The sequence below is a fragment of the Vidua macroura genome, chromosome 4 (genome assembly GCF_024509145.1).
Source record: "Vidua macroura isolate BioBank_ID:100142 chromosome 4, ASM2450914v1, whole genome shotgun sequence".
Classification (NCBI taxonomy): Eukaryota; Metazoa; Chordata; class Aves; order Passeriformes; family Viduidae; genus Vidua; species Vidua macroura.
This window is the reverse complement of record NC_071574.1, coordinates 2858966-2872315: the sequence shown is the minus strand read 5'-3', so window position 1 is coordinate 2872315 and position 13350 is coordinate 2858966. Positions and strand designations below refer to the sequence as shown.

Sequence of the window (13350 nt, the reverse complement as noted above, 5' to 3'; positions counted from 1 at the left end):
CCAAAGAAGAGGAACAGCCTTGCCCTTAATGGGTCACAGCTGTGACTAATAAAGATAAGTGTGATAAAAGGGGTGAGTTGGCTGGTCAGAGGGGGGACCTTGAGGAGGAAGACCTGAAGGAAGATCCCTGTGGAAGAAGGAACTGAAGGAATAACCGCAAAGAACTAGAGGATGGACGAAATAAGAAAGAGAGTTGCTGCTGAAAATGATCTGTGGTGAGGTTAGCGAGGGGCCTGCAGTTAGAGCCTGCTGCTGGAGCCTGCAGTCATATTCTAGCAAGAACAGCCTGTAGAGTCTGCAAACTAATACATGCAGTCGTAGTTGAGCAGGAAATAGCTGCAGTCAGAGTCTGCCAGGGAAGCCAACAGTTTGCTGTAGTCAGAGTCAGGATGGCTCAGATGCAGAAAAGAATAAACTGGGACCCTTTTCACACTGTTGAACAAGAGTCTGTGTCTTGGCTCATTTCTACCCCTAACGAGAGCTCTGCTGCAACACTGACATTCCACTTGGGATGAAGTTTACCTCTCAGCTTCCTGAGACTAAGACAGGATATCTGAAGGCAACCGATAAAGAAGGAGTAATCTACCTATTATCTGGGCTGCAGCACAAGGGAAAAGGAGAGCAAAGGCCACCTCCTATCTACAAACTGGAGAGGTAATGAACACTCCCTTACCTGGATCTAGTGGTTTACAGGCACAAGAGTAATGAGTGATATAGTCCACCTTGAACTCGGAGTTGATGGGATAATGATCTGCCAGCTTGATCATCTTCTTGAAAGCATCATAAATGAAGATGAAGCTGATCAGGGAGGAAAATCCTTCTTCGGTGAAGCGGGTAAAGTACTTGACCAGGAAGCTGGCGTCGGTGGCCACAAGAACGAGACACTGGAAGGCTGACCAGAGGCCGATCCAGAGGCGGAACTCCAGGTAGTCAAAGCCATTGTCCCTGCAACAGAACAAGGGTGGCGAGAAAGGAAAACATTGGGTTAGGTAAGATCAGGAAGTACAAAGCAGATGTTACATGGAATGAAGCTGAGTCAGGGGAAGTTGAATCACAGAATCACAAGGTTATAAGAGACCTTCAAAATCGAGTCCAACCCAGCCCAAACACCTCAGCTAGGCCATGGTACAGAGTGCCACATCCAATCTTTTATTAAACACATCCAGGGATGGTGACTCCACCACCTCCCCAGAACTTTATCACCCTTTCCGTGAATTTTTTTTCCCAATATCCAACCTATATTTCCCTTGGTGCAGCTTTGACTGTGTCCTCTGGTTCTGTCAGTTGTTGCCTGGAGAAAGAGACCAACCCCACCTGACTACAACCACCTTTCAGGGAGCTGTACAGAGTGTAAGGTCACCTCTGAGTCTCCTTTTCTCCAGGCTAAACAACCACAGCTCCCTCAGCCATCCCTCACAGGGCTCGTGTTCCAAGCCCCTCACCACCCTCGTTGCCTCCTCTGGACGGGCTCAAGGGTCTCAATGTCCTTCCCAAACTGAGGGGCCAGGACTGGACACAGCACTCAAGGTGTGCCCTCACCAGTGCCAAGTACAGGGAAAGAATGACCTCCTTGCTCCTGCTGGCCACACCATTCCTGATACTGGCCAGGAGCCATTGGCCTTTGGCCACCAGAGCACACTGCTGGCTGATGTTCAGCCGGCTGTTGACCAGTACCCACAGGTCCCTTTCTGCCTGGGCACTGCCCATAGTATTGCAGGGGGTTATTGTGGCCAAAATGCAGGACTGGGCACTTGGACTTGTTAAACTTCATCTTATTGGACTCTGCCCATCCATCCAACCATTCCAGGTCTCTCTGCAGAGCCCTCGTACCTTCTGACAGATCGACTGAGATTGGACATAAAGGAAAGATCTTCTCCCAGAGGGTGGTTGGACACTGGAACAGTCTCGCCAGGGAAGCAGTCATGGCACCTAACCTGATGGAGTTCAAGAAGCATCTGGACAGTGCTCTTAGTCATATGGTTTAGTTTTAGGTAGTCTTGCCAGAGAGAGTTGGACTTGCAGATCCTTACAGGTGCTTTCCAAACTGGGATATTCTATGACAAACCCTGGTGTTGGGAATGGCAGGGGATGGAGAACCATGCACCCAGCTGCATCATTCCCTTCTGGGAATGATGGCCTCCCTCGTTTGCTGCTTGAGGCTGAGGTGCTGTGCCAACACAGAGTCCAAAGGTGGGCTTTTAGGAATGAAAAAGTGCCTAAAGGGAACACTGGAGCAGATGAGGACCTGCCAGGAAGGCCACTGCCTGTTCTGTGGAAGGATGCAAGAGCTGGTGGGACTGGCAGGCTCAGCCAGCTGTAACTCTCTGGAAATCAGAAGCCCTGACTTGGAAGAGGGCGAGGAGCAAGTAAGAAACAAAGTGATTTAGAAAAAGAGAAGGGAAAAAATAAAAATACAAGACCCGAGTGACAACTCTGAAATATCCAGAGTCAGTGCCTGAGGGGGCAGGAGGTCCCATCCATCTGAAGGCAGCTGGCAGAAACCCAGGTACACTGACGCCACACCATTGAAGAACTTCAAAAATGTTAAACTGTATTATTTTGGCTTTTACTCCTTAAATTCCTGCAGTGCTTCTGAAGCTGAAAGAGCAGGTGGAAAAGCACCGTGTCCTGCAGGATTGGCCCCCAGTGCCAGCACCACGGAGCGCCCAAGGCCAGACGCACGGCTGGGTCTGCAAGGCGTTCTCAGCGATCTTTTCAGACGCGCACGCAGAGTCACACTTTAAATGAGTCAGGAGATGGGAAGTTTTTCTACTTTTGCTCCTAGCAGGGAACAGTGTGTTGTGAAAATGAACAACCACAAATTCATTACTGAAAAATCAAAGCACTTAGTTCCAATTTCCTTGTAAGAAAGGCCTCCTTTGAAAAGTCCTGCCTTTCTGCTCTGGCAGGTTGTTAGGACAATGGCTTTTACAACCACCACCTCCTCCTCAGGTTAAAAATAACCACCTTCTCCCTCCCAAATCAGTACAAAGTGCTTTTCCATTTTGCTTTTTTCCTGCTGCATGCTGCACCTGGGCTTTGTCATGCTTGAAAGACGCCAACAGGTGCAGCGTGTCCAATCCTGACTCTAGTCATTGATTCCAGATGAAGGAAGAAAGGAAATTTTCCCCCCTCTTGCTCCACTGTGCGACTCTCACGCTTTGGTAGTTTCCAGTTTCCCACCCTGGGATAATCTAACTTTCCAGCCATTTTTTCTAGCCCCCATCCCTCCCTACATGTAGGAACACAAGTCCTGCGCAACCTGCCATGCTGAGAACACAGACATGAGGGATTTGGGGTATATTCTGTGTAACCTGAAATTATCTCCTTGCAAAACACCAGCCAAAGGGTCACCAGCCCCATGGGTGAAATCATCCATGACACTGCTGATTCCTTTGGGGATTCCAGTGTATCTTCACTGTATTGCAGATGTGGGAATGGTAAATGAGCACACCTAACAAAATGGGCTCCCTTTAGCTCTGGGTGTCAGCTGTCAACAATGTGGAGGGAGCAGAACTTCTTCATACCAGTTATATGGAAAAGAATGCAGGAAATTATAATAGTGATTATTTCAACTGGACATACTCCTGGCAACCTTGAGACCCATGGGATTTTGTTAGTGAAGAGTGGGATTCATTCTTTGCTCCTATGGGAGTCAGAGAAGCAGTGATTTGGAGAAGCAGCACACTGCAACTAGAGCAAATTCCTCACGGAGGACTGAAGTGGCCAAGGTTGGTTTTTTTCTCAGGAGGCCCCACAGAGACAGGCAGCCACACACTGGGCAGCGCCCTGGGACATGCGTGCCGGGAAAATCCCTGATGTGATTGCACTGGATCTCAACAAGGAACGAGACGTTTCATTTTGTGCACTAAATCCCCTCCTTCCCCCCCAGCAGGCAGCTCATTCCCTGGCTGGGGTTTCCTTCGTGTGGGACATTCCTACCCTCCGCCCTCTCCCGCCACATACTCACTTGCTGAAATTGAAGAGGAGCCGCTCAAAGACCAGGACGGGTCCTGTGCTGCTCAGAATGGTGAGGGGCTGACCAGCCAAAAGGCAAAATATGGCGCCGGTGACAGCGGTGCCCAGGAAGCTCTCCAACACGCCCTGTGGAGACACAGGAGAGGAGTCACCCTCTCTAAAGGAGTGCTTCTGTTGTGACTGTGTGCTGCATGGCCCCGTGACCAAGGGGACAGCATCCTCTGCCTCCCCTGCAGCTCACACCACGATGCTGGTCCCACACAAGCCAGAGTTACTCGGGATAACCACACGTGCTGAGCAGCCGGCGATTAACGGCACAGGTCGATCCTCCCTTCCGCCCAGGCTGCAGGGATGGGGCTGCAGCTCTCCTGACTTGCCAGGGGTACTGCAAGAATTGAAATCCAGTTTTGTGTCTCTCCTCCTTGAGGAGACACGAGTTAGTGTTTACACTGAGGAAAGCAATAAGCTGGCTGCCTATGGGAGACTTGTAAGGATGAGCCCAATAATCCCAGGGCAAGGAAGAGCCTGCACACAGCTGATCCCCTCCACTCCTCGTGTTACTCATGGAGAGGGCCCTTGTGGCCAGAGCATCTGGAATCTCTTTTCCTTCCATTCTTCCATGTGCCTGTAGCTAAGAATAGTGTCTTTTCTTGGAAACAGAGAACTCAGGAGTGAGCTGTGAAGGCAGTGCTGGCTGGGGCAGCTCCCGGGACAGGGAGAAGGATGGGCCATGCTCAGTGCCTGCCCCAGCAGCAGCCACATCACTGTTTACAACAAACAAGCTACAGACACACAAACTGTGATGCAGTAGCCCCCAAAATACTGCTGCCTGGGTTTTTTGGTTTTGTGTGGTTTTTTTTTTTTTTTTTTTGCTACTTGATAATAAGTATTTTTGAGACTTCTGGCCACAATGAAGTGATTCTCAATTTGAACTAGATTTGGAATCAGGTAACATTTCCCCTTCCTCCTGTAATTTAAAGACTGCACCTTGTGCAGAGCATGCAGGCTTTGCTCTGCTACCCCATGACAGTCCAGTGTTGCTACTGGTGGGACCTGGAGGCCTCTCCATTCCTGACTTCCTGACTTCCATGAGTTTCAGAAAAGGAAAACTGTTTGTACAGGAGGGAGGGGAGCTGGGCACTGCACAGGCTGCTGGATCTTACTCTAGCCTGTAATTCATCACAGGGGAGTGCAGGGTTCCAGATATGTGCCCTCATTTCCTATGTTTGACTTAATTAAACCTGCATAAATTAATAATTCAGTCATTATCATTATGAGCTTGATTATTGCTAGGAGATTTGACTGAACTGGACTGGCTGAACTGAATATATCTAAATACAACCTCCTATTATTCCACTAACAGAAAGCATCTAGAGCACTGTTAATAGAGAATCCCTTCTCTTTAGCCTGAGCTAAGCCATTGATCCAGCCTGTCCGTGTATATGTGGCCAGTTCTCTCATGTGCCCTCCCACTATTACAAAATTCATCTTTCTAAAGACCTTACATTTCTCTCCTGTGTTACTCATTTTCCTAATTATTTTGGGATTTTCTTTTCACCAGAGAGGCCAAAGCCCAGGTATTTTAGGAATCAGGCAGAGGATTCAGACTTAGCAAACTTATATTGGACTAAAATGGTACAACTGAGAGCAGATCAGAGGAACTTCTCTCTACAGAAGGAGCAAAGACCTTCTCTGTCTCTTGGGCCTGCTTTTATTCACCATTTAAAGAACTGCTTCACCATTTAAAGAACAAGTTGTCAAAGGACAGCCACAGCAGCAGAGAAAGCAGTGAAAACACAGAACACCTCCATTACTGACCAAGAATTCCAGCTTTGCCAGTGCCCAAACATTGCTCTGACTGGACAGCAAAAGGCAAATGCTGGATTTGCTAGTTCTGAAAGCTCTTGCCCACCTGCATGTTCTCCGTAGCATCCCCAAGCAATCCCCCAAAAGTGATGGCATTGGTGACAGTGGCCAGGTAGATGAAGAGGATGGCTGAGAGGGCCTGGATGTTTAAAGCGTCGTAGAAGTCGCTGGCGAAGAACGGTGCTTTCCTCTTGATGTCTTTGATCAAGCCCCCACAGAATCTGCAGGGACAAGCAAGAGGAGACTCATGCAACATGTTTCACAGTGGAACTCACCACGCTAAGCCATCAGAGACACTGCCAGCAATGAAGTATTATCCCAAAGGAGTGAGATCACCGCATTAAAACAGTCTTATCACAGCTGTGGCTGTCCAGGGATCTCAGAGAGAATGTTGCAAGGAAAGATAGTATCTCAAACATGTGATGTATCTGGAAAGGGATGAATTGCAGGACTACAAGCCATGCTTCTGCTGAAACAGACCACCACAGTTTTTATTTCAGGAAGTTCATCTGTTGATTTTTCCCCCCAAATATATTAGTTGATGTAATAAAGTAGATTAACTCTGGTCTAAGTCCCTCCCTGAACTTCTCCACATAGCAGACACCATGGCTGGGCGAGCCAAACAATCTGCTGCATGGAAAAATGCTTCAAATTAATAACCAGCAAAAGAACTAGAAGTAAAAACATAAGGGAAATACTCTTGGACAACAAAAGAACTCACTCGCAAACATCCCTTTTTGTATGATCATAGACAAGACAGTACTTAAGTCTTATAAACTCCACATGGCACTGACACTGCCAGCATGAAAAATGCTTGTTTAGCCTGCTGCCCTGCTTGTTCCCCTGCTCACAGCTCCCCACCTCTGCTGGGACTGCACAGACACTGTGGCAGGCAGGCACACGCCACCTTCTGACCCCAAATCAGGACACTCCACTGCCTTGTACACACCAATGCAGTGTGAAGACTTTCAGACTTTTCTCCTAGAATTTAGACTAGAACTAGAACTGAAAAAGAAGATGCAGAGTGGGAGGGAGGGCACAAAGCCACCATGAAGCCCTGTGCACTCATCTTGAAACGCTGAGCTTGCTGTTTTGTGGCCACCTGAGCTGTATTCTCACTCCAGTAGACTTTTACGTGGCACAAAGCAGAGTAATAAAGCAGAGAGTAGGGCCTGGGGCACTGTTACCTTCTCTATTTCTATCCCATAAAAGCTTTCAGCTGTTCAACTGCAACACTAACATCCAGAAAAGGGAACATCTCTGCTTTTGGCTAAGGCACCCCTTCAGCAATCCAAACTGAGGCTTGTACCTGCCATGTTTTTGTCCCCTACAGTTCATCTGACTTCACAGGCTCCCAACAGGCAGCACCTACCTGGGCCTTCTGTCCTTTTTAATGGCTCTTTATCATTTACTGAGCACCTGACTCATGACCTTCTGCGATTCGCTGAAGCCGGATGCTCTGAACCCTTCAGACAGCCTGATCTGGGCACACAGAGCCCCCAGGACACATTCTGGGGTCACACCTCAGCCTGTACAGCCAGTCCATCGGGGCAGGAATGTTCTGGCAAGGGAAGCATTGCAGGGGTGTCACCGACCTGCCCGTGCGCTGCAGCTCCTCGCAGTCGCCGTGGCCGCCGCCGCCATGGCCGCCGTCGTGGGGCGTGTCTCCGTTCATCTGCAGGTTCTCCCCACCCGAGTACATGTTTTTCCTAGGTGAGGACACAGCACATCATGAGGACCAAGAGGAGCCCTGAAGAGCCCGGCTAACTACCAGCTGTGTTATTATGTGCCTACAACATCACCTCAAAAGGCACAGACTTTCAGGAACATCCTCCCTCCAGCTACTAAGGAAGGTCTGAAAATATCTCCAGGACTTTCTAAATAGCGATAGCCAGGTGCAGGTCACTCCATACACCTGGCACAACCAAAACACCGGCTCTTCCCATCCCCTTTCCACACCTCATGACCACTGTCCTTGGCCACAGAGCCCCTCTCCTGCTATTACCTCTTATCCGAAGAAGGGAGAGACTTGGGGGGCTCTATCCTAATGGCTGGATCCCATTCTCCAGGGGGGAGCACAATGACTTCATCCAGAAATTCATCGATGCCTGCGATCAGGTCCTGACGGTCCTTGGCTTTATAGGCAATGTCATGGAATACCTGCAAGGGAAAGAGACTCCCTGTGGAAAAGGTTTGCATTTTCTGTGGCCCTGACTCCAGAAGCAGCTGCTGAGTTCTACAAAATCAACTTAATTCCTTCTCAGAAACCTCTGAAGAAGTATCAGGACATGTGGCACAAGGAGGTTTCACACTCAGAAAGCCCCTTCCTTTGGCTGGATAACAACAGAGATTCTTTCCTTTTAGGCAGATATCTAATTTTAAGCAAACCATCTATTTCTAGCCTTTTAAAATGTTAGTAAAGCAATTATCTATATCTTTAGTTCAAAAAAGTTTTCCTCTACATAGGGACTTTCAATTATACTTGGAGAAGACAAGTGCAATTGAAAGACAAAGCCACCTACTTCAGATTCATTTTCAACCCAGTAACACAGAACTGATGGCAATATTTACTCAAAAACAACATCATAAACTGGTTTTAGTGGAAGGCCTGGTATTAATCACAAAGAACAAATGAGAAAAGGGGTGGGGGGGAAAACATTAATGCTGACTTTTATAGGAATCTTCTTGACTGTGTGGAGAGGAGGTGGATCAGTGCATGTGACAGATGAGCTGGTGGCAGGAAGGGACTCTGGGGTTTTGGGAAGCAGACCACTGAGTGACAGAAAGCAGGAGAGCTGGGAGCAGCTGAGCTGTAATGAAGGAGCAGTAGGAGAGCGAAGCAATGCCAAGAAGCAAAGCTGATGTGAATGAGCCCCGGCACACAGGGCCCCAGGGACGCTGGAAGAAAGGAGCCCTAAATGAATCCTGAAAGCCCAGCCAGGGCAGCAAGGAGGGGCCAGCTGCTCCTGGCTAACACTTAAACACTGCCAGTGCCCGGGACACAGTGCCACACATGGCACCACAGCCTGGGGGAAACGGTCCCGTGGGCATCACCTGCGGAAAGGGACCTGCGGGTGCTGGTCGACAGCCAGTTGAATATGAGCCAACAGTATGCCTTAGTGGCCAAGAAGGCCAATGGCATCCTGGCCTGCATTAGGAATTGTGTGACCAGCAGGAGTAGGGAGGTCATTATTCCCCTGTACTCGGCGCTGGTGAGACCAGATCTTGAGTGCTGTGTCCAGTTCTGGCCCCTCAGTTTAGGAAGGATGCTGAGAAGCTTGAGCGCGTCCAGAGGAGGCAACGAGGCTGGTGAGGGGCTTGGAACACAAGCCCTATGAGGAATGTTTGAAGGAGCTGGGGTTGTTTAGCCTGGAAAAGAGGAGGCTTAGAGGTGACCTTATTGCTCTCTACAACTCCTGAAGGGAGGTGCAGGCAGGTGGGGTCGGTCTCTTCCACCAGGCAGCACTGACAGAACAAGAGGACACAGTCTCAAGCTACGTCAGGGAAGGTACAGGTTGGATATTAGAAAGAAATTTTTCACCGAAAGAATAATAAAGTACTGGAATTGTCTTCCCAGTGAGGTGGTAGAATCACCATCTCTGGATGTGTTTAAAAAAAGACTGGACATGGCACTTGGTGCTATAGTCTAGTTGAGGTGTTAAGGCATAGGTTGGACTTGATGATCTTAGAGGTCTCTTCCAACCTCATTATTCTGTGATTCTGTGATATCCCTGGCTGTGCGATACTGGGACAGTAGAATGGGACACAAGGAATAAATTCAACAATTAATTCGCAGTTGATATGAAAGAGTGATCGCTAGCAAGAAAATACACATGGCAGACAAACCTCTCCTAGAGTCACACTTTTAAAAAACACAAAGCCAGAGGCAGCAATTATGTCAACAGATGGAATTAGGAGGGTAACGTGGATATTTCAGCTTTATGTGAATGCTCCTTCCTGTTGACCAGGCTGGAGGGAAGGACATCATGACTTGGGAAAAGCCATTTCCCACTGGAGATGCCAAGACACCTACCTCATCCGACATCAGCGTGGCAATGGCTCGGCCGATCTCATGATAGGACTTGGCTTTGCCCTTTGGTCCCAGCAGAATGAAGAGAAATCTGGCAAAACCAAGAGATTGTTCCCATTTAGGATGGCAGAACCAACTGCTTATTACTTATACAAGACCTAGACAGAAATTTGACTTTAAAATTTGTGGTCCTTGTTAGAGATCTGGAGGCTGCCAGAGGTCTCAAGCTAACTTTGGAGCAGAGGTTACACCCTGTGGCCCACCATGCCCTGTGCACCACGAAAGCCTGTCCACCTCCATGGGCATTTATTTCATGGAATCACAGAACAGTTTGTGTTGGAAAGGATCCTAAAGGCTATCTACACCCTCTATTAGCCAGGTTCCTCCAAGCCCTGTCCAACCTGGCCTTGGACATTTTATTTTTCACATGATCTCTTTGAGCAGCAGCTACATCCAAGTCACTGCTGAAGGGTTTAAAAAACAGCATGATATGAAACCTTTGGAAGTGCAAACATACAGATGAAATAACCTTACCAGAAGCACCTATTCCCTTCCAAGGGCTGGATTAAATATTATTTTATCTCCTAACTCAAATATGATGAGGTCCTAAGTTAAATGGCCTATGAGGAGTATTATATCCAAACAAGTACTTTCTGTTCAAGAGAATCTAGAGTCCTAAAAGAAAAAAGGCAGCAATTTAGTAGGACAGGATCCATAAATCCATATTCATTGGCATTACTACATAACACCTCTTAATCGAGTCCTTCACGAGGTGTTTGAGTGTTTTATTTGAGGTTCACAGGGAGGTGAGTAAGCCACACACGCCCAGGTCATGTCCTCTGCTCTCCTCCCACCTCCTGGAACTTTCCTTGCTTTACCAGGTCTTACAAAATAACACTCAAGAAAAACTGTTCCTCAGCCAACTCTTTCCAAACTCCAGGATGCAAATTAGCCAAACATATTAATATTAAAAAAAAAAAAAAGAGGTTCATAACTTCAGGATTTGCTGCTTGGCATTCTCCTGGTTTTCCAGGAGAACCAGGCACTTCCATAACCCCCTTCTGCAATAACCCCAACCAGCTGGCTCTTTTCCAGCACAGAGCAGCAGCACCTGAATGCTCCTGCACTACTAAAACACTTCTGAAAACAAGGAGACTGGGGCATTTTCCAAATTCTTTGCTCTAATTCAGCTCAGATCTGCCTTCAGTGGGTAGAACAAGATCTTTTCACGGGCCAAACATTACAAACACAAAAACATTAATGCATTTTAGTGGCTGTAGCATTAATATGCAGACGGGACTACGTTTCTTCATGCAGAAAAGCCCAATCTTAATTGTATAGGTCATATTTTATAGGATTACCAGAAGGCACTGTGTCAGATCTTATTGGTGGACAATACATTCACACTCAATTTATTGGTTAGTAGATGGTATTTTGCATGTCTATCAAACTTCTGTATTTATAGTTAGTTTATATCTTTTTTTTCTACTGATTTTCATGAGACAGATCTTACTGTTTATATTGGTGCCAGTTGTTTTTCACCTAAGAATAAGTTCTTGTGTTAACAAAACTTTCATACCTAAGGTTGTTTTTGCATGGGAACTTGCAAATTACTTAGCTGCACTTAGAAGAAATGACAGGCTAGCCATAAATTTAACAGAGCAGGCCTGATTTTATGAGTCCTTTCTTTTATAAATCTTCTACCTGTCTACAACAAGTGGCCTGAACTAGAGTATATGTGCATAGATTTATAATCATTTAGTTATGAACATTTCCAGCTACAAAAGCCCTCACTCCATGCTGTGCCGTACTCCTCCTCTTCCTCTGCTGAAGGCCACTCAAGAATTCCTCCCTGCTGCACACAACACGTGCTGAGTTATCCAATGCTCATTTCTGATACTTAACATTGCTAATAATGCTCCAAGGCAGGGAATGTGAGGTTCCACCAAGCTCAAAGTCTCTCAGAAGTAGTAACAAAATCCAACGTTTCTCTCAATGCATTCCTAGAACAGCTAGAACAGCAACTCCATAAGGGTTGAAGGCACCTGAACAAAGGAATCTCAGCTAAGTCCTGGAGGAAAAGTCCTTTACAGTGAAAAGCCTCTTTTGGGAGGCCAGGGAGGACCAGACCCCTGGATCTGCCCCCCAAGTGACCATGGGCAAGTTACCTCACTTCATGTGAGACCTGCAGACACTGGCCTTTCCCAGCTCTGCACACCAGACTGTGCAAGTCTGTGCAGCTTATCTCCCAAAATCATCTTCTCCTGGTTCATTCTTCATCTTTCTCCCCATCTTCATTGCATTTAACAGCAGCCTTGAACACATGATTGTGCATTGCTCTGATGAAAACACAAAGCCATTCCCAAGCCATGTTGCCAGATCAGGGCTTTCCCAAATGAGGAGTCCCAAGTACTGTGGGATTAAATTTGACACAAGAAAACCAAAGGCCTTAAAGGTTTTTTTTCAATCTGACCAGTAAAAAGAAAACACTGGAAAGGCTGGGATATCTCTGTTCCAACTGCATATCCCTGATTTTTCTATTACTAGCCCCTGTGCTCTGGAGCAGGGTAGGAGAGCTGGCAGTGATCAGCCTGGAGAAGAGAAGGCTCCAGGGAGACCTCAGAGCCCCTTCCAGTGCCTAAAAGGGCTACAAGAGAGCTGGAAAGGGACTTGGGACAAGGACTTGGAGTGACAGGACAAGGGGCAATGGCTTCCCACTGACACAGGGCAGGGTTACACTGGATATTAGGATGAAATTCTTCCCTGTGAGGGTGGTGAGGCCCTGGCACAGGGTGCCCAGAGAAGCCATGGCTGCCCCATCCCTAGAAGTGTCCAAGGCCAGGTTGGACAGGGCCTGGAGCAACCCGGGATAGTGGAAGGTGTCCCTGCCCGTGGCAGGGGGCTGGAATGGGATGGACTTTGAGTTCCCTTCCCTTCCAACCCAAACCATTCCCTGCTTCTCTATCTGCAGTTGCTTAAGAGCAGGAAAAGTTCACCTAACAGGGCACCCCAGACAGAGGGGCTGGACTAGCCCTGAGCCAAAACCTGCCTGTTTAACCCCCATCCTGCCCTACATAAAACCAACGAGAGAAGCACACAGGTCACACTGGCAGTACTGAGAGACCTGGCCCACATCAGTCCTGCAGCCCACAGCACCCCAATATCGGTTCCTGCGGCATTGGAAACCCTGGGAGGCTGCGTGGTGCCCAGCTGGGACCGTGTGGCACCCACAGTTTTACCAGGGCATCACGAATTGAACCAAATAAAAGGAGAGGCCCCACAGGACAGAAGGCTGGGCATGCCAGAAGCTCCAGCATCCTGCAGTCTGCGGACTTTAAGTGCAGGCCCACGGAACGCCCGCCGGCACCGGAGATGTTCCATCACATCTCCTCCTGGCCCTGAGGGGATTTCCTTGATTGAATTTCATAGGATGCAGCTATGGCAAATGGCTCTTCATCACTCATGAAAGCCACCTA

General features: G+C 47.9%; 1 protein-coding gene across 4 annotated transcripts in view; it reads right to left on the bottom strand.

Annotated features, from left to right (window-relative positions):
- SLC4A4 (solute carrier family 4 member 4) overlaps positions 1–13350 on the bottom strand; it is a 116368-nt gene that overhangs the window by 19219 nt on the left and 83799 nt on the right. For all 4 annotated transcript variants that reach the window (XM_053974898.1, XM_053974895.1, XM_053974896.1 and 1 more), the window contains 6 exons: positions 9878–9965; positions 7850–8004; positions 7440–7553; positions 5891–6065; positions 3971–4104; positions 674–945 (listed from right to left, as the gene is read on the bottom strand). In XM_053974898.1, the coding sequence (XP_053830873.1) occupies positions 674–945; positions 3971–4104; positions 5891–6065; positions 7440–7553; positions 7850–8004; positions 9878–9965 (938 nt within the window). The remainder of the gene's footprint in view (positions 1–673; positions 946–3970; positions 4105–5890; positions 6066–7439; positions 7554–7849; positions 8005–9877; positions 9966–13350) is intronic.